This window comes from Fusarium flagelliforme (assembly GCF_020744385.1).
Source record: "Fusarium flagelliforme strain FIESC 12 MPI-CAGE-AA-0113 chromosome Unknown B0J16scaffold_3, whole genome shotgun sequence".
Classification (NCBI taxonomy): domain Eukaryota; kingdom Fungi; phylum Ascomycota; class Sordariomycetes; order Hypocreales; family Nectriaceae; genus Fusarium; species Fusarium flagelliforme.
Genome location: NW_025763505.1, coordinates 3,401,954 through 3,424,843, shown reverse-complemented (window position 1 = coordinate 3,424,843; position 22,890 = coordinate 3,401,954). Strand labels below are relative to the sequence as shown.

The window sequence follows — 22,890 nt, the reverse complement described above, 5'->3', positions numbered from 1 at the left end:
TCTCTTAATACTCCGTGAGCACTCATCTATCCGGAACATTTGGCACCAGGTGGGCAACAGAAGAATTATCCTCCAAGGCTTAGGATATCAAAATAAAGTAGCCTAAGTGCTGGTCTAAGCTGGCACAATATCACCATGTTATTTCGTCTCTTATGTTCTCGGAGACAATTCTTCTGACGCCTGGTCCCGTCTCCGACCGAGCTGCATCACTGGAAGCTGGAAACTGGGAACTTGCAATGGGAACTGAAGTAAAAGGAGCATTGGGGTATCATCAGCTAAACTATCAAAAGCATAAACCTAGCAAAGTCGTGTGTACTATCTTGTACGAAGCCCATATGCTGTGTACTCCTCATTTCCCGTGGCTCAAAGCTCGTTTTCCAGATATCCTCCTTCTAGCTCAATCACATGCCTCCCGAGGGCGCTGAGAGCTTCCAAAACTTGCCTTGAGTACAGCTTCGCTCATCTTCTTCGCTGCTTTACTTTCTACGAAGAGTCATAGAACGCTCGCGCCTGCCATTTTCACGTCGACGTTTGGGAGTACGATCGACGTACTCATCATCGCTATCGGCTATATCGATGACAGGAGGTGCATCACTCCATACCTCGGGTGGATCTTCCATCGGAACGTCAGTGTCGACGTGGGTTGTTTCTTTCGGTTCTGTCTTGGTGGTTTCGAAATCGACGTTTTGCGATGCGAGGCACTGGTTCTTATACCATACCGCGAATTCAAGACACGACCCATCACTGATCATGCGAAGATCGTACTTGATGCGGCGGAAGGTCTTGGCATCTTCGCTGATCTCCTTGGGCAGTTTGGCCCATATCTCATAATCCAGGGGGGCGGTGATCGTACACAGCGTCCTGACTGACTCGTCTTTCCGATTTGGGGGTTCGGCAGAGTCTGAAATCACGATCTCTATCTGAAGACCTTGCTCCACGCTGACGAGGGCCTGGTAGCAAGAGAAGGAAATTGGCATGTAGGTAGATACCGCATCGCCCTAAACATCCGGTCAGTCACTTGTACCAAAGCTGTTGGAATGGAAGCTGACTTACGATCCCAACGTACCACTCGGTTTGGTCAACGGCAATGTAGGCTTTATCGTAGATGCAATACTCGCGATCCCGTACGTCATGCTTTCGAATGTCAAACGGGCAGTCGTTGAAAACAGTTCCATAGTTGTGTCTCGAGATTCGAGAGTTTACAACAGCGGTGATTGAATCCTGTAGACCAGTGCGTGATAGACCGTGGAGAACGGCACCTCGAAGAACAGCAGCCCACCTGTGGAATGGTTAGTCAATGACTTATTGCTATAGTTCAAGCTATACATACGGGTTTTCTCCTCTCTTCTGTAGGATGTCTGACTTCCTTCCGAAAGTATCCTTGAGGCATTCATACAAGTACTTGGACCTGCCGAAGCCTCCAACCAAGAAGACGAACTGAATTGTCAGCGCATGTAACTAACCATTTTGATGGAGCAGCTTACATTCGGCGATTTCTGGTATTCTTCCTCAACTTGTCGGATTTGGGTAGCGACCAATGCCTTGATCTCTTTAACCACCGGCTCATACACCTCTTCACGAATTGCTTTTCTACCAACAGCATTAGTCCAGAAACGAGTCCCGATATGGCGTCAGTGAGACTCACGCTTGAATGGTGAAAGAATCAGGAAAGAACTGCTTGTCAACATTTCCTTTGTAGAGCAAGTCCATACTATACTCTGTGCTATTCTTGCAGAGCGATGCCTTGATGCCGGCCTCCCAATCGTGCTTCATGATCTTGTGAATTGCTTGGAGTTCCAGATTTCTTACGATATCCCGAGGGATGGTTCGTTTCAGAAGCCCGCGGAACTTCTCATCGAGGAATATGCCACCACAGAGACCGCCTTAAGACTTTAGCATACTGATTCGAAACCTCGGCATTGGGACAATACTTACCATCTCCCTTGACGCTCTCACTGACGGTAAACGGGTTCAGTTTCTCGATCTTGTAGGTAATGATGTCCTAAAGAAGAGGAAAGGTCAGTAAAGGTTAGAGAAGGAAATGGGAAGATAATGGGGACTTACGACAGTACCACCGCCCGCATCACAGATGACAAAGTGGTCACCAACCTATAGAGATGGGTCAATATCCAGTTCCAAATGAAGGCGAGAAGATTGATGTCCTACCTCGAGCTTGTACCGACCAGCATTCTCCTTCAAACAGGTCAATGCGGCGGCCTCGGGCTCAGAGATGAACCCATACGTCGTATTCCCCTCCTTGGTCACATTAAACAGACCAGCGATCTTCATAGCCTCGACCATCCGTGTCCGAACATAGTGAGGCCAGATAGCGGGCAGAGTGATGACAAAATGAACGCGATAAATGTCCACACACCTTTCCCCCTCGGCTCGTGAGATCTGAGGATAGCTATGCTTCCAGACCTGGCGGAGATAGTCTCCAAAGATTTGGACAGGCGTCTTGCCCAGCTTACGCATCAGTTCTCGAGCATCTTTGACCTGAGAGCTCTTTCGCACGTTGGCTGGAAGATCTTTTTCGTTGACGAGAAGGAGCTTGAACCAGCGCAGAACACCTTCTTTGAGGGGCGTCGTGTAGCCCCAGGCGGTATCTTCATCGTCGGCGGGAGGGTAGAAGATGCTAGACGGTGCCTTGGCAGTATCTCGATGATAGTTTCTAGCTGTCGGCCAATCTGTGACGGTCTGGATAGACTCTCCCAGTTTGCTCGAGACTTTCCAGGCGACGCCAGAGTACCTATAGACAGAATATTGTAAGACAACTGGGAGAGGGGATTTGTTGAAAGAAGTCTCTTACGTTGTACCGAAGTCTATCGCGATCACCAAAGTTGGTGGTCCTTCATCTTTGGGGGCCATCTCTGCTCAACTGACGATGGTGGTGAGAAGTGGCTTTGGTGTTTTCGCGCTCGACGGCAGAGAAGTTGTGCAGTGAGGGGTAAGCATTCTTAAGCCAGGCCTCTCTCCGTTCCAGGCAACAATAGAACAAGCTGTTGCTATTGTTGACAGTGCTTCGGCTTCTCGAGCTCCTATTGTTAGGCTGCCAGGTGGGTAACAGAAGAATTGTCCTCTAAGGTTAAGAGTATCAAATGAAGTAACATAAGTATTAACCTAACATAGAATAAGGTATCTTAGTAGATTGTTTCGTCTCTTATGCTCTCAACGGTTAATTCTTCTGGCGGCATAACGGCCGCTGACTACTTTGTGCTCCATTGTATTCGTTCGCTGGCGCCTCACAATTGCAACTGAACTCCAATGAATAGAATTAACCAATTAAACGAGAGGCTTTGAGTCTGCGTGTATCATCTTGCAGAGCGTGAAAAATACCATTGCTAAGCTTCGGTCGACTGTTCCTGTGACACGATTAGGATCTCATTCTCATTACTCCTTAACCATAATTTTATCATGGAAGGGATGAAGGTCACTTGGAAGATGTTGAGAGAATTGCATAGATTCCCCAATTCCAATGAATCCTTGAATGCCATATATTTGCTTTGTTGGCAAGAGTAGCTGCTTGCCAGTGCCTGCTAACCATAAGGCAGGTGCGAGCAAACACTGCTGCCCAGATTCACCAGGCTGCTTCTGCCTCTCACATTTTCTGCATTATCCTTATCTAATCTTCTTCTAAATATTTTATCCACTCTTTATAGAGTATCTTCTCAAGTCTCTCTGTCCCCTGTCGTCAAATCACTTGCAAGACATCGTGCTCCCGAGTCACTCATTGACTATACAACAATCTTCTCTATCTCTATGGAGTACTAGGTCTAATACTATTATTATTGGGATTATTTACATCCAGGCATCTCTTTGACATCCATTTTCGGGGGCTATGACCAATACTGGACAGACAAACGTGGAGTTACAACACTACGAGACGGACGTGTGATTAGCTTCAGCCCCTCTCAAAGTACATCACAGTGTCTTCTTTTGTCGTATGCGTATTCTTCAAATCCGTCAACAAAGGATGAAAGACGGTGGTTTGACTAACAGTAAGTGCATAACGTGGTTCCCCTAGATAGAACCCACAGTTGCGGCCTCACAATATGGTCGTTTGTGTACAGACAGTATGCAGCATGTCCTCTGCCGATTCACTACAAAGGGAAGCATAAGTGTAATCAAACTCAGCATCGATTGTACATCAACTGATCAATCTTATTCTACAATCATCGTCGATCTCTGCGATGGTAATTCGCCTCACCAGACACTGCTAAGTCTTCGTCCCTTCATCACTGACTGACAAGTGGCCACTACTTGGCCAAATCACATCTGAACTACTATAGTCAGCGACTAGACTCTCCTTCATAGAGATGACAGGACTTGGCAAGCGTCCATCTGTTGTCTATAGCCATCGTCTACACTCTATAACCAAGTTAGTTCTTCATCCCAGTTTCTTCAAAAGCTTCCTTCCAAGAGCATAAGCCAAAAAGCGAACATACAGTTCATCGCAATGGTCAACGGCATATATATCTGCTACAAGCCCAAGCTTTAAGCAACTCGTATAGTGTTGGTGGACTTGCACAGCCCAACGAACCTGAAACTCGATCCCGCATATCTATTTTTATGCTCAATATCCAAGATCTAACGGGTTTTTTCTTCATTATTCCGTTTCACGATGCTCTACGCTCGGATCCGAAGGATGAAACTGCACCATCTTATCGGGGATATCGCTGTCACGAGAGCAAGTACTACGGAGGATATAGCTGTACTGTACTTGTTAACTTGTAACAGCTAAGATGATGTTGGTAAGCTTGAGCACGTACCAACACGAGCTGATGTGATGAAAAAGAAAAGTTGGAAATAGCTTCTCATCACGAGTCAGGGACCCTGAGGAGCGAACCAACCAACTGATTCTCATCCGACGGGACCCCAGACCCTGATGTTTATCATTCCTTCCGATCCTGAACATCTTCGTGTATATGATATACGTATAGTGCTTTGTTTGTACTCCGTACGCGCACTTTTAATATATCTTCAGCAACAAACACAAACGGTCACTCCACTGCAGCCACCGCAAGTACCAGCTCACAGATGTTTTAGCACAACAGACTAAACATTCAAGAAGAGCAATTTGGATCGCCGATCGCTGACTTGTGCAATTTCCCCCAGACGAGGATCACCAACTTAGTAGACTACGCAATTTTCCGCTACAGAATAGAGGAAGATCTGGTGCGAGTATCTCACAGTGCAGGTGGTCTAGGAAGATAAGTTTCAGGGTCCAAGTCGCCAAGATCTACAGCCATTGATGTTCAATTATAATATTACAGCGCCAATCTCTATTCCTCGAGTGCAACTACAACTCCAGTGTTCTGAAACGGTTGCATTGGTCTTTTGACCGCTTCCATAGCGTTGTATTCCCTTTCTAGACCCGATCAAAGTCAAGCGCCTTGGCCGTCTATAGTCCAACGTCTTGAACTCCCGTGGCACGAGTTTTTCTCTTTTTCTCTCATTATTCCCAGCCACAAGTTCAGTACCTCATCTTCATGCAAGGCACTTGCCTTCTAATGGTCCAAGCCCGAAATTGAGGGCAAACAAGCGAAGCGAAAGAGTAGAGTAGAGTACTTTTTTAGCTCCGTCCCCACGGATCAAGGCAAGGATCTGATCACATCACGCAACTTGTTACTTCACAGTGGAATATTCATTTAGGTCTGGTCTGGTCTGTGTCTTGAATGGCCTGAGACACTGACGCTGTCTGACACGAGCTGTGTCTGTCACAGAGTGATTTACCGTAAGCTCTTAGAGGCGAACTAGTATCGCAGCTAGACAGAGCAAGTGGATGAGACTAGACGTTCTAATGGAAGCTCATCAATTCAGAGTCCACTTGATGAATGAATCTTGAAAAGACGGTCAATTGAGTAAGTACTTCTCTTCTGCAAAAGACATGCGAGAAATATGTGCAGGAATCATGCGATATGCAGTGCGGTTCTTTCTTTTTCGCACGTGCATCACAGAGAAACGTCCCGTTAAAAAGTAAAAAGGTAACATTAGAAAAAGTAAATCAAAGACATCATACAGTTACATTCAAACCCGTACAGTATCTGAAAGCCAAGACCTCTACCGATCCACAAGTAATGTAATCCCGTTCAGTGGAGTTGACTTGTATTCCCCCTGAGTTCCTGTACAGAAGAGCGCTTAACTTGACTCAGGAAACGGTGGAAGATAATTAATTAACGAATAGCACTAGTCAATGATAAATGACAACACTGTACAGTACATGCACAGAATCACAATCCTACCGTTTCTGTGCCGTATCTCACTTGCTAGGGTGATTGCATTTTCAAGGGGTAGATCTCAATCAAAAAAAGACTTATGAATTTCCTCATTGGAGCTGGACTAGACTTAACAGGGATTATTGTCCCACGTGCTCAGGGGATCTTTCACTACAATGTACCTCCATCAACTCACTATTCATGGCAAGCCGTCACTGGTATATCGCTAATTCTTTAACATTCGAGAAGCGAATTAACGATGACATCGTCAGTCAATGCATTTATTCTTCTCTCCTTCTAGAAGTCGCCTCGTCTCGAATCTTTCCGAGATTACCTCAGTAGCCTTACTATTGAGGACCTGTGTAGGTAGGTACAGTAGTACAGTAGCAACGCTCCGGCATATTTAATTGTCCGTGACTTTGACAGTGACCAGCCCATTCAAATTTCCCACATACCCAATCCGGTAAGTACATCTCTTCTACATCCGATCTGCCCTGCTGATAGCGCAAATCTTATGTACTTCCCCAGTATACATCTTCACTTACACCCTTGTCTTGATCAGATATGGTTCATCCTCATCACCGCAACAACAAAAGCAAAAAGGGAACAGGAACAGGGGGAGCTTTCGATAGTCTGTCTACAGTAACTTTGTAACCACCACCGTTAAACTACGCGACGATCGATCCAATTCCGGTCTGTTGTGTTGAAAAGGCGGGCGGCATCAGCATAAACGCAAACAGTTCTAGAAAACAATAGTTAGCTCATTCAATACCCTTAGTTTTTAGCTTTGACAGACAGCCTGGATCATGCTTGATGCTGTCGGTGGCTGAAAAGTTCAACCCCAGATTCAGGTACTTGTACCGGCGGCGCCGAACTAAAGCAACCACTTCACCGCATCTGTTAGTGTAACATCAGACATGGATGCAAACATTCAACTCAACTCAGCAAGATCCAATGTAGCATCAGAGAATAGCCGAGTCCGAAAACATCACAAGACAAGTAGAGTAGACAAAAGATTTGAAGAATTTTGTAGATACTATTGATCCATTCGTAGTATTGATTGATTGATGTTGATGCATTCCCATTGACCGTCTTTTTTCGCGGCTGGGTTCATTAACAATTTATCCTATCTGACAAAGATCCTTCTTCCTCCGCCTCCAAAAGACCTGTCCAAGGTCCTCCCCGTCCACGCTTGCAAAGCGTATATGTGTGTATATGTTAATCCCATGTATCTAAATCCCAAAAACGCCGCTTGCTCAGTTCGAGTGGTGAGTGAATAGTACAACGCCGGTATCTTTTTCTTGTCCAGCAGAATATGTTATGTTCCATGAGTACGCCAGGTGCCCTTTGCCCTATGACCCTTTTCGGTCGGTCGAATACAGAAGATAGTAAAGACAAAGGAGAAGTATTAGAGGCGTCTAGCACCCATTATCCGTTTAGTTGCCCAGTCATAATTCGTAAAAGTACACAAAAAAGTCAAGTGTTGGTGGGTGTGTATTTGTTTAAACCTTGACGCTTCGTCGTCGCGCGGCTGCCGCCAATCCCTGCCTCAAACGGCTGCGAGTGCTGTTGGGCGTCATTGGCGATTGGGGTTCGGACGACATAGGTGACATGGGCGACATTGGGGCTGAGGACATTCTCCTTTGGGCGAACTCGTGGTATGTAGGTGCCTTTTGGAGGATAGGCCTGGGAGCCTTGTCATCGGCATCGGTACCTGACTCTTCTTGAACCTGCTCCATTGGCAGGGTAGGTGTGAAGAGAGAAAGGTTGTCCTTGGATTGGCTGGCGAAATGTGTGTTGAGCGAAGGTCGGCTTCGCTTCTTGACCAAGCTCAGTGTGCGCTTGAAGACACCAGGTGACTTTGGTGTCTTTGGTCTCTCAGTTGACTCTTCCTTGGTTTCAGGCTCAGGCTTAGCCGCGAAGGGGTCAATGCTGAGGAAGTCTGGTCTTTGCTTCTCGAGGCGGCCAGTGCCCATGCTGCTAGTTCGTGGAGGGTGAAGAACAGATCCAGAAGAGGTAGTGCAGAAAGACATGCGGCGGTCGAGAACGGGGAGTGTAACTGGGAGAGTTGACGTTCTGCGAAGACAACTGGGAGGTCGGGATGAGACAGACATTCTTGATGAAGGTCGAGAAGAAGCTTCGCTGATGAGGCTGGGGGAGACTGATCGACGGGGAAGATCGATCACTGAGGGCTTTCCGGCGTAGACGACCGAAACCACCTTGGCAGTGTCCTCGCGGCTGCCTCTTCGGTCTGAAGCCAGGGACTCATCGCTGCCAGAGTCGGTCTCGAAGTCGGAAAAGTCATCGGCAGAAGAAGAAGCATCTTCCTCGGAGGAAAGGTAAACATCATGAGGAGTAGAGAAAGGAGCTTGACCTTCGGAGGTCAGCTTGTGGGTGAGGAGACCGTCCAAGCATCTTGAAGCTCGGAGGGAGCTCTTGGCGGGAAGAGCAGGAGCAGAGGCGAGTTGTCGTTGAGTAGGCATCATGGTTGTGGGAGTGTTTTCGCGAGAAGATTCGTCGGCATCGGCAGAGGGAGAATAGATGGGAGGCTCGACGGATAATGATTCTATTTGAGGTCGAGACTGTGATTGTCGCTGGGCGAGAGAAGTATCAAGTTTTGGTGCGTCAAGCTCCCTTTGCGGTAGTTGTTGCGTCACTGTGAGAGACATTGTCGATATAGTTGTGACGATTTATTGGATTCCCTGAACCCTTTGAAGAGGGCGGGGTATAGAAGAGTAAGGGAAACCCGAAGCCGTGAGTAAATGTCGTCAGGTGGGTTGTTAGTGATTCTATCGTGGGAATCGATGGCGGTCTTGAGAGTGGCCGGCAGCAAACAGGTGAGACAATGGATCCAAGACACAAAGCAACAAAAGAGACGAAAGCGGACAGGATGTCTTGAATGATCAAGACTGGGAGAGTGAGATGAGATGATATGGATCAATCAATAATTGAGGTTGAGTTATAGAGGGAGGAGGAACAATTCAATAAGAGGCTGGGCTGGGGGGAGCAGGTAGGATTAATACCAACGAGGTCTCTCGAGTCCCTGAGGACTGAAAGTAGGATGGGCACTCACACTCCAGAGCGCAGCACAAGGTTCAGCCCAAGCCAAGGTCCCTTCCCAGTGAAGTATCCACTGGAGCCACCTTCTGGTACGAGAATGACCGTGTGGATAGTGTAGCCCACAAGCACTGTGTACTTGACGAGGCAGGGGCGCTTATGGTGGCAGGGGTCTGAGGACATAGCGCAGGCATCGCAGGCATTGCAGGGCATGTGGACAGGGTATCTGGGTCTTGGCCTCTCCATAAATGATGGATTCTTTGGTCCGTAGAAAAGTCGTTGGAAGGAGAGAAACGAGGCCATAGCATTTGACGATAATTTTTAAGCGATGGAAGGAGAATTTACGCGATAGAAGATGAACTGATTGTCTGCAGCCACGGTAACTGTCAACTGTAAATGTGGGCGTTATTCTTCAGGCACATAAAACTAAACTGCCACGAGATGTGCTGTCCATATGTGACGTTCCAGATATTCAACCACTCACAGTCAAACATGACAGCCCAGACAGACCTCCACCACGAGATGGATATTGAGAGCCCGTGTGAGCCACCTGAGCCTTGGCGTGTCGGGACCCAAGACGGGCTCTTGTTCACTCTCAACATGAGCCGTTTCAAATCCTCAGCAACAACGAATCTCTATAGCAGCTCTCGGTAATCAGTTAATCAGAGACGTCGGCAGCTTCAGATCCCGATTAAAACTGTTTTCGGGTCTTGCATCTTGTGTTTGCGGAATACAACCATGATCTACAAAATGACGAATTATCAGAAACTAGAAACAGGTTAATTGATGATGGATATTCACAACCAAACAATTCATGTTCCATAATTAGTTTTATCGTTTTGTCATGTCTTGTCATGTCTTGTCATGTCTTGTCTCTATTCTTTTATCATTCTACTGTGTTGTATGTTCACTATGACTATATGGTGCATGCGATCATCAAACCCAACCTCTGGTATTCCTCGTGGTCTTTACTTCTGACTGGATCAACAGCTATTGGCGTCGTCACCAGACAACGTGGACATGAATGACCAGCCACTTTGACTCTATCATTTCCACCACTACGAATTTCATTTCTTCTCAGGTATCCGTAGATATGGCAAACATTCTATAGTCATCTTGAAGATCTAGATCTCATATGGTCCAGGGTCAGGCTTCCAAAATCAACCATAGCCTTCTTGACATCATCCCCCTGTCGCTCCAAAGTGGTGAGGCTTGCAGGATACAGGTTAGTTAGCCAGAACCTGCATCCTACCTACATCCTGCATGCACTAGAATACAGTAGTCAATATGTCATGATTGGGCATCTTTTGGGTTGCCAGCACGTTAATGTGTACTACCAAGAAAAAGAGTCAGTCAGAGTCAGACCAAAAAAGATTCCGAAAATTCTGTCGACACCGCTTTCTTGCTTAGAACCGTTTTTATGATCTGCACAAGGCCAGAGTAAAAAAGAAACCTTGAGCATCTACCCTGCTCCGGAGCCAACGTCTGCATTCGGGCGCCACAGGGTACAAGAGATGAATCTCGGGTAGGGGGAGATTTGACAGTCTAGGGGTCTTGTGTCAGAAGTTGACTTTGCCGCCCGCTGAATATTGTTTGAGAAATGGCTACGCTAAAGGGTCGCCCAGCTTATCAGTTAAGCACTATAATAAAATAAACGCTGCGGGTTTGTGGTGATGATTTTGTGGTGTTTTCAGCTACCTTTGGTCTAGTGTGATGAGATGTGATACGCGAAAACGAGGTCGCAGAGCTTAAGACCATGACCATCACATCCAAAGACTCAGCGTCAAACAGCTCCACACCCATCGAGTCGAGTTTTGAGACACATCACCACTTCAGATCAAGTTTGCTGTACAGCTCGAGAGACAAAAGTACAGGACAGTGTACAGAGCTTTATCAATCGCGGAATATTCACGCTGAACGGGTCCCCTTAAAGTAGGTGCTTTAGCAATTAGACGCCAGCCTCTTGATGGTATCGTCTAGTCTGATCTCAACCCTTTCACGGTATGGACCGTCCTGCCGTCCCTGTTTAGACTGAACTAGAGTCTAGAAACAGTCAAGGCGAGGCTCTTTTCTACCTACCTTGCCAACTCAGCAAGCGGATCTCCATGTACTGTAGTGTAACTTTACTGCAGGCACAGGCACAGACAGAGATTTATGTATGATATGCCTCAATCCAGATCAAGTCAGGTACTGTACTGTGTAGCACCCTCTTGGTTGAGATGCAGGAACTTGACAACACACGATCAGTAGAGGCTGTAGAACACAGACCAGAGATTGGGTAGAGTCTATCGTTGATGAAGCGCCCTCGTCCAACTCAAACTGAGTCCCTCTCCCACAACTGGTCCCCATAATCCCGCTAACATCGATGATCGGCCATTGTCCATCGAACCAGTTGGACAACATCTGGCCAATCACATCTTATACTACCGAATACTTTCCGACACCCACTTCTGTCGTCTTTTTTTTCTACCGCAGACCGACATTTGCATCGGATAAAGTAGGTACAGACTCGGGGGATGCTACTCTGTAAGTTCTTTACAGTCTGCAATCTCATCGGCAATCTATCATAGTTTGTTGAAAGAATTGTAAGTACAGAGGAAGTAGGCAAACATGAATTGGACAAGTCATTTTTCGGACTTGTTCTCAATCCCTTGAACCATGCCATGCCATGTTAAACGAACCGTGTGCGCCTTTTGATAAACTTCATTTGAAGATACAATAAAACTCCCTTGTCCATCCCTTTGACATGGGAATCTATAAGACACAGCCGTTCGTTCCTCCATTTTCGCCCTTCACCCTTTACAGACTTGAACAGACAGGCTCTCTCTCTCTTTTCGTTCAAGTCTCGAACCCCTCGATTTCATTCTTTCCTCCCCCCTTGTTCTTTTGAGTCTCAGGTTGGTCGGCAAGCACGCCAAGAAAAGCCAGGGTCCAACTCCAAGGGTAGGGTCCAGACAAGAAGCGCAGTTCTGATTGGTAGGTTTAAGTGTCGCAGGTTGGTCTAGGATGGGGATACTAGAATGGTGATGGACACGGAGAATCTTATTCCAGTATCAAATTCTGCACACCTGACTTTCCTGTCATAATTACTCGCTCATCTCATCTTTCGATAAGGTCTGGAAGGATAACAGTACGGATACATGCCCAGGTCATGAACACAGTGGATTGTATGTGCCGTGCTACATGGACGGAATCGTACTGGTTCGGCCGCATTCGTTCGTTTAGCTGATAAACGTCAAACCGTGACATTTCTTTCCGAGATGAGATGGTCAAGATGGTCACTTTGCTCCGCTCTTGCAGTGCAGCCTCATACCATTTGGCATCATATCACATCATGATTATCGCTCATTCATATGAGCGCGGCTTTGCGTCGCCACTAGAAGGGATCTACAGGGCAGGTTCGAGATAGTCGAGGCAAACTCGTGATGTGCAGATACTGTACTGAATGCGTCAATTTACAATGAATTGGAATGTCTCAGCAAACAGGCTAGACAGACAGACCAACCATTGTCTAGATCCCCTCACTTTAATTCCAGTGTATCAAGAACAACATCAGTTATTGGCTAAACTGATGCTGACGCAAAGGCTAAAGTAAAGGTTGAACCCTTAATTTTTGGTGTTGAAGGTTTTCGCATATGGACATGGATTGATCATTGGTCAAGACTCAATGACGCCATGGCTTTGGCTTTGGCCTTGCAGAAGCGAAGCGAGCAAAGCAAAGAGCTTTCCCCAGGTCCATATATTTGACTCTGCTGTAGTGTACGCCACAATAGCTACCCTACACTAGCCACACACACCGCCACAGTCCACAATCAGCTTCCTGCAACGTCACAGTGGACCTCAGCACTCAGCTCCAGCCACTTCCTTCTGCAGCAGATCTCACTAAACCGTTAAAAGGTTAGTTCCGTCCGATCTTAGCCATGTTGGAGTCTAAATTTGGCTCTGCTCTAAGCAGCCCAGCCAGCCAGCCATCCTTTTTTAGAACCATAATTCTGTTAGTGATTATGGATCTTTGACAGAAGACTTTTTCAACAGTGAAGGAAGATACTGTGAATACAAAGCTAAGCACAGCACAGCCGTGCTAAGAATCCGTATACGAACGGCATCTCGTGATGTTGGTATCCGCTCCCTTGCGGAGCTGACACTGATTGTCTCTCAACCTCCTCATTAGAGTCTAAGTGCCTGGTACTCGGTACTGGAAAGTTTGGATGATCCAATACTGTCAGTCTTTAGGACCAGGTCAATAGTATAAACAACTATTCCTCCACGTTCCAGCCTTGTCCGGGCCGAAGAAATGAAACCAGACCCAACAAAAACCCATTCCGATCGACATGAATAAAATTCCTCCCTATCAATAAATTATCTGCACTATGAGAGGTTGCGTTGCATGCCCTTGCCACTACTACCAACTATTGCTACTGAGTCGGAAATGTCTCAGAAAAGTGTAGAAAATCTGGTTCTCGGAAAGTTTCACCCTTGCCTCGTCTCATTCTTGGAGTTTGTTTCATGGCTGACTTGAGGGAGGCAGAGAGGGCTGCCCCACGTCGATAGTATCCCTCACATAATACTACTAATACTATAACCCAAAGTTTCGTGTGTTTCTGTACAAGACAGATACTCGTGGTAATAGAAACAATTTCATTGTCAGACTGTGCAGGTACCGCCCCAAGGATGTGGCTGTGATTGACTTGACACGCACCCGGTAGAGGATTCGGATCACGTTGGCGCCTCCCGAGACGCGGAGCTGTCAAAAGCCGATGCGGCCTGTAGGGTATTTTTACTTTCATGTCAGATGGGAGGTTTTCTTCTTATTAGGTACTCTAAGCTGAGGGAGGCTGAGTTGAGGATTGGTGACAATGCCACGACTTATTGTATGCCCAACCTACTGAAGTTAAGTAATTAACTTAGTTACACAATCACCAACAAATTTCGACTCTTGCACGTGATCCCTTTGACGATAAATTGGCGACTTCGTATTTGTTCCAGAATATCTGAGAATATTCCCTGTCACTATGTTCGTATCTATCCTGTGCGCTGTCAAATGAGCAGACGGGTCCAAGGGTCCGCTGTGGAACACGACAAACATCACGCTGCCACCAGAAGCGAAAATAGAATTCTGACAGGTACTGTATCTCATGATAGGTACAGTAGCCGCATTTTAAAATCGGGGCAGTATATATATATCCAATGCTGAAAGGCTATCTGTCAACTGCAGAAGTATAAACCACCCAACAATGTCCAACTACTCTACTGGAAGGTCGGTGGTATTTGATCAGTCAAGCATGATGAGAACTTTATCTCTATGAAACTTTGGTTGAGACCAGCTTTTCAGTTGAATATGTGGTTGTCGAGGTGGCTATTGTTAAGCTTTATTCAAGGTGTTGAGAACTTCCCCAGAAAGATTGCTATGTTCAAATGGCACCAGGCCGCCAATTCTAACTGCTAAGTCTAAAACACTTCCTACTTCATTGTCGTCTGTGTAGCCTATAGCTCTCGGTTATTGGGCAAAAAGACATTCTGATGTTAAGCCACAAGCTGTTCACAAAGTTGCTCTTGTCTTATACATGTCACGATGCAGGATAGACTTTGCGGGCTTTAAAAAGTTTAATAGACAAAGAACACGTATTGCGATCCATCTAAGTTTGCCAGGGCCTATATATTGAAGAGGCTGTGTCCTACAGTAGCCAGCCTAACCACAACGCTACCATTCACCTTCATCTTGTCCCTCGTTTGACCGTACGATGCTTGTACTCAGCCGCCCGAGCAAAGATGCGCCCTCTTCCTGAACCCGAGTGGATGCCTAAAAATTACTATGGCAAGATACCCAGTATCATCACCAGCATCCGACAGCTTCCCGAAGGTGTATCACCGACCCTTGAAAGCATCCCCGAGATCAACAATACCATGCTAGACCGGGAGCCATATCCCGGCCTAATTCGCGATATGCAATGGACCGATTTCAAGCGATGGGGGTTTGTCATATTCCGTACTGTGTATACGGAAGAGTCTCAATCTCAGTGGGAGAGTTATATCGAGTTTCTGAAGGCATCAGTAGAGATGGATCTCGAGTCCCTTGAGCTCTCAACACTCCTGATGCCCCATCTGGAATGGACTATCATCGAGGATCGTGACACTCTGGACAATGCCTCCAAGCAACATGTGCGTGAGAGGTTCTCAGAATGGGCCTCCCAACGATCTGTTGAGAGAGACGGCCCTGGGGTTGAGGAGGCATTTCAACGCGACTTCCCCAGGTTCCGTTACTGCGTCTACGTTGATCAAAAATGTCTCGATACCGTCACTCAATATGAGGCCTGGGCAGAAGCAGGTGCCCCAGGCTGTTCGAAGCAGGTTGTTTGTGCTCTCATTGACAAGAGGTGTGGGTCGAAGGGGCAAGGCAAAGGCAGGTTTCGTCGCATAGAAGGCTGCAGCAGAGAGTATACAGGCTGACAGTATAGCGGCGTACATACCCTCCCTGGCCTCTATGACAAGCTGTCCCTGATGGACCTGATGGAGCAAGAATACGCGAGGCCTCCTCAGATTTTCCCAGGAAACCATGTCATGCCTATTGACTGAAGCCGTAGTTGTAAATCGATCAAGACGAGGGAACGGTGATGTTTCCAAACACTATTGACTGTGTGATTGACTACCGCCTATGCCACCACCACTCAAGCATGATCGAGTATATGTTCAATTCGTCATGGTCGCGACAGGGGTGCCTTTCCTAGAAGCAATTCTAGTCAGCAGTTGGTCTGCACGTATCTTAATGACTTTCCCAAGCTCTCTGGCAGTTCAAGCTCAAAGAACTACAATAGTTACGCAGCTGTGCTTCGACCACTCACATTTAACCGTGGCATGAAAACAGAGCTTAAAGATTACTCTAGTTAAGTAAGCTTGGGATGTTATTAAAAGAATATTATTCTGTTGTAGAGTCACTCTACGGCACGAATCGTACCAGTGGTATAGGGTAACCTCAATGCCTTGTCCTTGTCCTCCATACTAACAAGGATACTACCTCACCATGCATAATAACGTCATAAACTCTCATGCACTTTTATGAAACTTGAGAATTGAAGACCGATCGACGCATGCGGCTTACAAGTTTGTGAGCTTCCAAAACGTCACATTTCCTTGGATCCTGATGTGTGTAAGGTTTCCTTCTGAAAGTGATGTAACTGACAACTGGCAAGTGACTTTTGCACAGTATTCTCCAACTCCCAAGCGCAGTTGAGTGTACATGCACTTTGGAATGATGTAAAGGACCCTTCGGTAAGATATTCTTGACGTGTGGTTGGTAATGGATATGATTTGAAGGCATCAGACTTCAAGGAATGAGTTATCGTCGATCACTGGATCCCTAGATAAGCCATCCCTCAAAGATAAGCTTAAACGAATACCGGACATATCACTGGAATGCGTTGATGCTCTTTGCAAAACTCTATTCTTCTAGATCTAGAGAATGGTAGATCTGCCAGTTAACCTAGGATTACCTCAATCTACCAGCGATACGAGCAACTTGAATCCTTTGTACAACTTGTAGGGTATTTTGCATAACAACCAATCCCACGGATAAATCAATCTCGCTGCCTTTCATCCACCAATAACCTCATATCCGTAATACCTATCCGTCACTATCTTAACAATCCTGCCAAAAAGCTCCAGGTAACAAAGAAAACTTCATAAGTCAAGATATCTCGTATGGACCTTGGAGGTCCATCGAGACAACTGTAAACTTGCCTGCAAGCCTGTGGAAGAAACAGCCATTACCACAGTTCTCGGCTACGCCGTGGTGATCCTCCACTGCTCAGAGGTCGCCATGGATCAGAGCTCCCATTAAATGCACTCTCGTCGGCCCCTTGGCCAGGGACAGCCAAGAAGACGCCAGTTCCATTGCCAACCATAACACTACGTCGCGCATCGCCTCGATCCCATCCAGATCCCGTTACGTCAGCCGCCAGCCCGTAGCTGCTCATCGGCCGCCGAGATGCTGACGAGGCAGATTTGAACATTGGATCTACCGACACAAAGTTCCACTTGCCAAATTCATCGCTCTTCGTGAATACCTCGAGTGTGTGCGTAGGAGCTGCTGAAGCAGGCATACGGGGAGCAAAAGGATTGTTCGAGCTGAAACGTTTGCTTGGTGGTTGGATATGTGATATCGGCCGTCTGGGCACGGGGAGCTTTGGTGGTGATAGCTTCGAAGACGGCGGGAAACCAAAACCAGGGTTCGACTTCGTGGATGAGTTAGATCCAGAGCGTGTATGACCTCCAGCGAATGCAGCATTAGGGGGTGGAAGCCCCTGAAGTTGGTCGGGAAAGCTCTCATCATGAACGTAGAGCTGCCTCAGCTTCGGGAAACCACCGCCGAGAATAGACGATGCAAGGTAGGTATAGTAGCCCATCGTCACGCTGTCGAATGGGACTGATGAAGCCGGAGAAATCTCAAATCTCAAAGTTTCCAAAGAACGCGAAGCCAAGGGCCGGGAGTTGACTGAGCTTGGAAACTGCTCTGCAACTTTAGACTGAATGGCAAATGTCTTGAGCGATGAAGCCATAGTGAGAATTTCCTGCAAGCTTGCCGGATGAACGCCAGTATCCTTAAGCGTAAGGACTTTCAGAGCTTGTTGAGTCTCCTGCCATGCAAGGTACTCAATAAGACCCTTCAGCGTCACACCAGGCGTATCCTTGAGCACAAGCTCCTTAATAGGGGGCAACGTAGCCATTCCGTCCGATGATGAGAGGACCTCGTCTGAGAGACCCGGTGTGTTCGAGACCTTGAGCGCCTGTAAATTGCTGAGGCTGCCAAGCACTGCCCGAATTACTGTAGGATCGACGTTCAAGTCATTCAACTCTAGCACCTCGAGGTTCGGCCACACTTGTCCCGAGGCCAACATGGCCAGACTATGCTCGGAACCACCAACGTAGGTCATCTTTCGAAGGTTGGGACATCTTGCTTGCACTTCGAGTCGGAGGGTCGTATAGTGAGGATCGTCGCAAAACATGCCCTCTGGCAGATCGACATATTTGAGATTTGGAAGGACGGCTATGGTCTGTGCAAGCTCGACTTGAGAAGATTCGCGCAACATGTAGGGAAGCTTCAAGAACTGTACGAACTTTCCAATTCGTGTCGGGTCATCGCGAACGGTGCGTCGGAGGAGACGGAGACGAGCCTGGGCGGGATCCTCGGGGACGCCATTGCGGTCGAAGCGGGAGGTCTTTTTACGTCTTTCGGCAAGCCATTCCTCGAGGCGACAGTAGTGGACTGGATCGATACGAACGCTGTGATATCTGGCAGACAGGGGTTAGCGATTGTATGTCATCGGGCCACCATGACACGACTTACAAGACTTTGACCGCGCTTGGACGCCAAGCGCGACAAACCTGAACGCAATGAGCAATATCGCGCAGGTCGCATAGCATACAGCCGCTGTCATTTGTGCTGGCACTGCTCTCGCAATTATCATAACTCTCGTCGAGAGCATGCGGGCAAACGAAAGCGAAGATGCGCTCAAGGACCTTTGGTGGCAGATGGGCAAGCAGATATGCGGAGTTTCGAGTTGGGGGGTATAACGGTGGACATCCTGCACCGTCTGGGCGAAACTCTAAAGGAACGATAAAGTCAGAGCTCTGGCCGCCACTACCGGCCTTGTCCTTCTTGTTCCGACGTCGGAAGGGATTTCGCATCTTGGCGTAGCTTTTTTGTTGTAGATCTGGTTGAAGGGACAGCTGGATAGTGACAGGGGAGGTTTAGGGCGCGAACAAAAAAAAAAAGAGAGGGGAGAAAGAGTGCGCGGTAGATGAAAGAGAAAGAACAGAAATGCGCCGCAGAAAAGTATTAAACAATGAAGAAGCTCATCGGCTCAGACTCTGAGTGAGTGAAGAGAGATGGACAAGAGGCGAGAGGCGAGAGGGAGAGGGAGAAACAGAAACTGAAGGAGGGGACGTTATTAAGAGAGCGAGCAATATAGCAGCTAAGGTCCCGTCCCGTCAGGTACAAGCAGAGGTTGATCCCCCAATTCAACTCAATTCAATTGGATTTCTGGGGAACCGATTGAAAGATTAAAAGGGTAATTACAGGGGTATCATCAACGGTCCCTGTACAGTAGTACCTGCCTTTTCCGACCCGGGAAGGCACGTGCCACTGGAACTGACGGTCGTACTCTGTCTGTATATCCGAATGAAATGAATGATGGAAGGAACGGCACCTGAAAGAACAAAGACCCAAACGCCCACCTGCCTGTTTTGTTTGAATGGGGTAGAAGATAATAAAGAAAGAAAGAGCAATACGAGGTATCACAGACTTTTTAAGAACTTCTAGTCTTTAGACCGGACGACAAGCTTTCACTTTATTTAGTAAAGTCAATGTTTCAGGAGATAAACGCTTCCCTTTCCCAACATGCAGCCCTAGACTACCCCGCCAGCCCGCATACCTCAGGCTCTGCTAAAAGGAAGCTGAGTGGCGTTTGAAAGCGCGCGGTCTTGTTTCTTTGGTGCTGACGCTTTGATAATACAGCAGTGATCAGCTCAAGATTGGTCCTCCTTGCTTCCTTGTTGGCGGGCAGATCAACAGGGGGGACGATGGAAACGGGAACAAAGTCTTGGCTGCCAGGAATGGAATAAAGAGACAAGGACAAAGACAAACCGTCTCATCCAATATCAAACTTGTCCTGCGTATCACAGAGAGGCAAACCAAACACGACATACATTTGGATTGAATGCCTGTCTCTACAACGTAGCATCCCCCCTTACAGTTAGTCACATTCATTCATTCATTCAGTCAGCGGCATCTAAGAAAAGGGGCTTCTAGGGAAATCTATCAGCTACGTGTCACTGGTATAAGCGCTCCTGTTTCTACCTAACTGTCCAGTCCAAATCATAGGCCTAAGCGTGTCTATTTCTTCGTGATCGTCGTACTGGAAGATCCTTCGCAAGGGCAGCCAATGAAGCCATCTAAAACAAACAAGGGTTATCCTTCGAAAACACCCATGTCTTGTCTTTGAGCTGGCTGGGCACGTCGAAGAAACACAGGTACGCTTGCTGCGTCGCAATGGGTTGTAAGGTAATTTAAGCCATTGTTTCTGCTTGTTTGCTTTGGGTTAGAATATGGACGTTTGGACCCTGAACATGACGTCAATTCGCTTCTTTTCATCCCCTGAGCTGAAGATATACAAAGAAAGATGCTATCTCAGCACGACCTCAGCAATGACCAAGATTTCATCTAAAGTCATTGCCTCTTTTAAGAACAAACATGACTTGGTATATTCTTTCTTGCGTTTAGTAATCCAAGTTGTGCATTTGTTTACTTGACTTGGTTACTTGGAGCTTGGATACCCTCAGACCCATGGCATAACTCAATACCTCAATATGTATCTGAGTGGACACTCACTCAATCAATCACTCATAGTAAGCCGAAACATCGGCAATGGATAAAGTGATAAGAAACATTGCAATATTGATGAAACAATTACATCTTCGTAAAACAAGACCCTACTTGCATAATTATGCGCCGTCTTTTACCTCCTCTGCGCTCCCAATTAACCAAATGGCCAAGACGATCCATAAACCAAAGATACTCCTCGCGTCTTTACAAACCCCTCAATCCAAGGACATCTGAAATTCGACTCCTCAAACTCCCACAAAGTTCATCTTCAGAATTTGAACTCGTCACTGTATCACTCGATGATAAACCAAAATATGCAGCGTTGTCCTACCTTTGGGGTAACCCCGAGCACTATGGAGAGATCACCATCGAGGGCAACACCGTCAGGATCCCAGACAACCTGGCCTCGGTTTTCCTTCGGGTGTTAAGCGACGAACCTTTTCGCACACAACCTCATTGTCAATATCTTTGGGCTGATGCGATATGTATTAATCAGAAGGACGTTGGAGAGAGATCCCAACAAGTCCAGCTTATGCGCCGTATCTTCCAAGCTGCTCATGTTACCTTCGCATGGGTTGGACCAAAGGATTACTCTCTTGCTTTCAATACCATCAATACACTAGACCACGTTCTATCTCAAAATGACCCCAAGAGAGGCCTTGTGTCCACAGTGCCTTTTGATCCAGAGTGGTTACGGGGTTATCCCGAGCTTTGTCTCAACGGAGGCCCCGACCTCTCCAACGATCACCTCGACGATCCTTGGAGAGCTGTAGCCGAGTTCCTGCAACATCAGTACTGGGAAAGAACATGGATATTCCAAGAGGTCATTCTCGCAAATCAGCTCGTTTTCATTGGTCCTGGAAACTCCAACCTAGCCTGGCCCACGCTTCGCGATATCCCTCAAGGCATCAGCTCTATCGCAAGCTCCTGGAATGAAAAACAGCGACCAGATTTTCTTTCAGAAACGGCATGGAGCCTCCTAAGTAGCCGACTCGCATGGGGAAGATTGTCTTGGTTAATGCTTGCTCAGGCACGCACCAAGATACCAGACCCAGATGGATTCAAAGGCTGGATAATTTCTTCCTTCGCTGCCAATCTGGAAGCCACTGACCATCGAGATCATATATACGGCCTTCTTGGAGTGTCTGGTATCCCTATCAGCCCAGATTATAGCACTGAGAACAAGGCCTCGCATGTGTATACCGAATACATTGCTGGCTGGTTAAAAGCTGCACGCAACCAACGGACGATGCACATACATACTCCGCTTGCTTTCTTGTCCCTTGCGGGGACTGGGAAGTTTGGTAAATCTGATATACCGAGTTGGGCTCCGAATTATCCAGAGAATAAGGACGTGACCATTCCGTGGCCATACAAAGCCAGTGACCACAAACCACTGGCTGATGGTATGCTGTCTTCATCGCCAGCGGACATTGAAAGCTATCCCTATGTCGTCCAGGAGACTCAAAGCTTATTCGTTCGAGGCATTGATATGGCCTCTATCACTTTGACAACAGAATACCAGAGAGGCGAAGATTATGCAATTCTTGCATCGTTCATGTCATTGGCAAGTTCGTTCACGGCGCGCAATGCGCAGTATATATCTGGCATCCCAGCAGCACAGGCCATTATTCGATTGCTATGTATCGATTCACACTGCTCTACTCGAGATCTGATCGATAATGCTATGAACCTAGCCATGCTGATCGCCTATTTCAACCAAACCGAATCCAAAACCGTTCTGAAGACTTGGGGTCATGATTGGGATACCGACATCCTCAAGATGGCCTTTCCAACAACAGATGTAACGCAATTTGGGATCAAGTCAGAAATACTCTCGGAACTTAGCTCCTGGGATAGAACTCGGCGTGAAGCCGCAACAGACGCCATTGTGCCTGTGCTTTACACCTACCAATTCTTCGAGACAAATAAGGGATATCTGGGTGCAGTTGATTATGAAGTCGCGGAAGGTGATCGCCTCTGTGTCCTCGCAGGCTATAACAAGGCAGTCATCCTGAGACCCAACACAGAAGGATCGTACGCTTTTGTAGGGACGACATCCGTGATAGATGTCGACGTTCAACATAACCTTGGAAGCCAACAAGCCAAAAGCAAATGGTTAGAACTACGATGAAGTCATAAGAGACGATTTGGTCTAAATTGTAATGGATGAGAGAACACGGTACACATGAGCGAGAATATTCATTGAGTGATCCATTAGTGGTCATTCATTTCCAGACG

The 22,890-nt window shown here is 47.1% G+C and overlaps 5 protein-coding genes across 5 annotated transcripts; 2 read left to right on the top strand and 3 right to left on the bottom strand.

The window, feature by feature from the left end:
- Window positions 1–476: 476 nt before the first annotated feature.
- B0J16DRAFT_382930 (uncharacterized protein) lies at window positions 477–2,868 on the bottom strand (the record flags this gene model as incomplete). The annotated part of the gene is made up of 9 exons (XM_046131286.1): window positions 477–998; window positions 1,054–1,279; window positions 1,331–1,437; window positions 1,485–1,590; window positions 1,646–1,883; window positions 1,936–2,002; window positions 2,065–2,109; window positions 2,167–2,749; window positions 2,810–2,868. The coding sequence occupies 9 exons, from the start codon at window positions 2,866–2,868 to the stop codon at window positions 477–479; spliced, it is 1,953 nt and encodes a 650-aa protein (XP_045984970.1).
- A 4,380-nt stretch (window positions 2,869–7,248) lies between these two features.
- Window positions 7,249–9,084, bottom strand: B0J16DRAFT_107011 (uncharacterized protein). Its single transcript, XM_046121374.1, has one exon. The coding sequence runs from the start codon at window positions 8,882–8,884 to the stop codon at window positions 7,718–7,720; it is 1,167 nt and encodes a 388-aa protein (XP_045984969.1). The 5' UTR covers window positions 8,885–9,084; the 3' UTR covers window positions 7,249–7,717.
- Window positions 9,085–15,041: 5,957 nt separating this feature from the next.
- On the top strand, window positions 15,042–16,201 carry B0J16DRAFT_413467 (uncharacterized protein; the record flags this gene model as incomplete). Its single annotated transcript, XM_046133375.1, has 2 exons — window positions 15,042–15,676; window positions 15,728–16,201. 2 exons carry the CDS (start codon window positions 15,042–15,044, stop codon window positions 15,843–15,845), a joined length of 753 nt encoding a protein of 250 aa, XP_045984968.1. The 3' UTR covers window positions 15,846–16,201.
- A 608-nt stretch (window positions 16,202–16,809) lies between these two features.
- B0J16DRAFT_106998 (uncharacterized protein) lies at window positions 16,810–19,370 on the bottom strand. The gene is made up of 2 exons (XM_046121373.1): window positions 18,613–19,370; window positions 16,810–18,557 (listed from the first exon to the last, which is right to left on the bottom strand). The coding sequence occupies exons 1-2, from the start codon at window positions 18,951–18,953 to the stop codon at window positions 17,033–17,035; spliced, it is 1,866 nt and encodes a 621-aa protein (XP_045984967.1). The 5' UTR covers window positions 18,954–19,370; the 3' UTR covers window positions 16,810–17,032.
- Window positions 19,371–20,386: 1,016 nt separating this feature from the next.
- Window positions 20,387–22,849, top strand: B0J16DRAFT_338704 (heterokaryon incompatibility protein-domain-containing protein). The gene has a single exon (XM_046127471.1). It carries the CDS (start codon window positions 20,771–20,773, stop codon window positions 22,781–22,783), a length of 2,013 nt encoding a protein of 670 aa, XP_045984966.1. The 5' UTR covers window positions 20,387–20,770; the 3' UTR covers window positions 22,784–22,849.
- The last annotated feature ends 41 nt before the right edge of the window (window positions 22,850–22,890 follow it).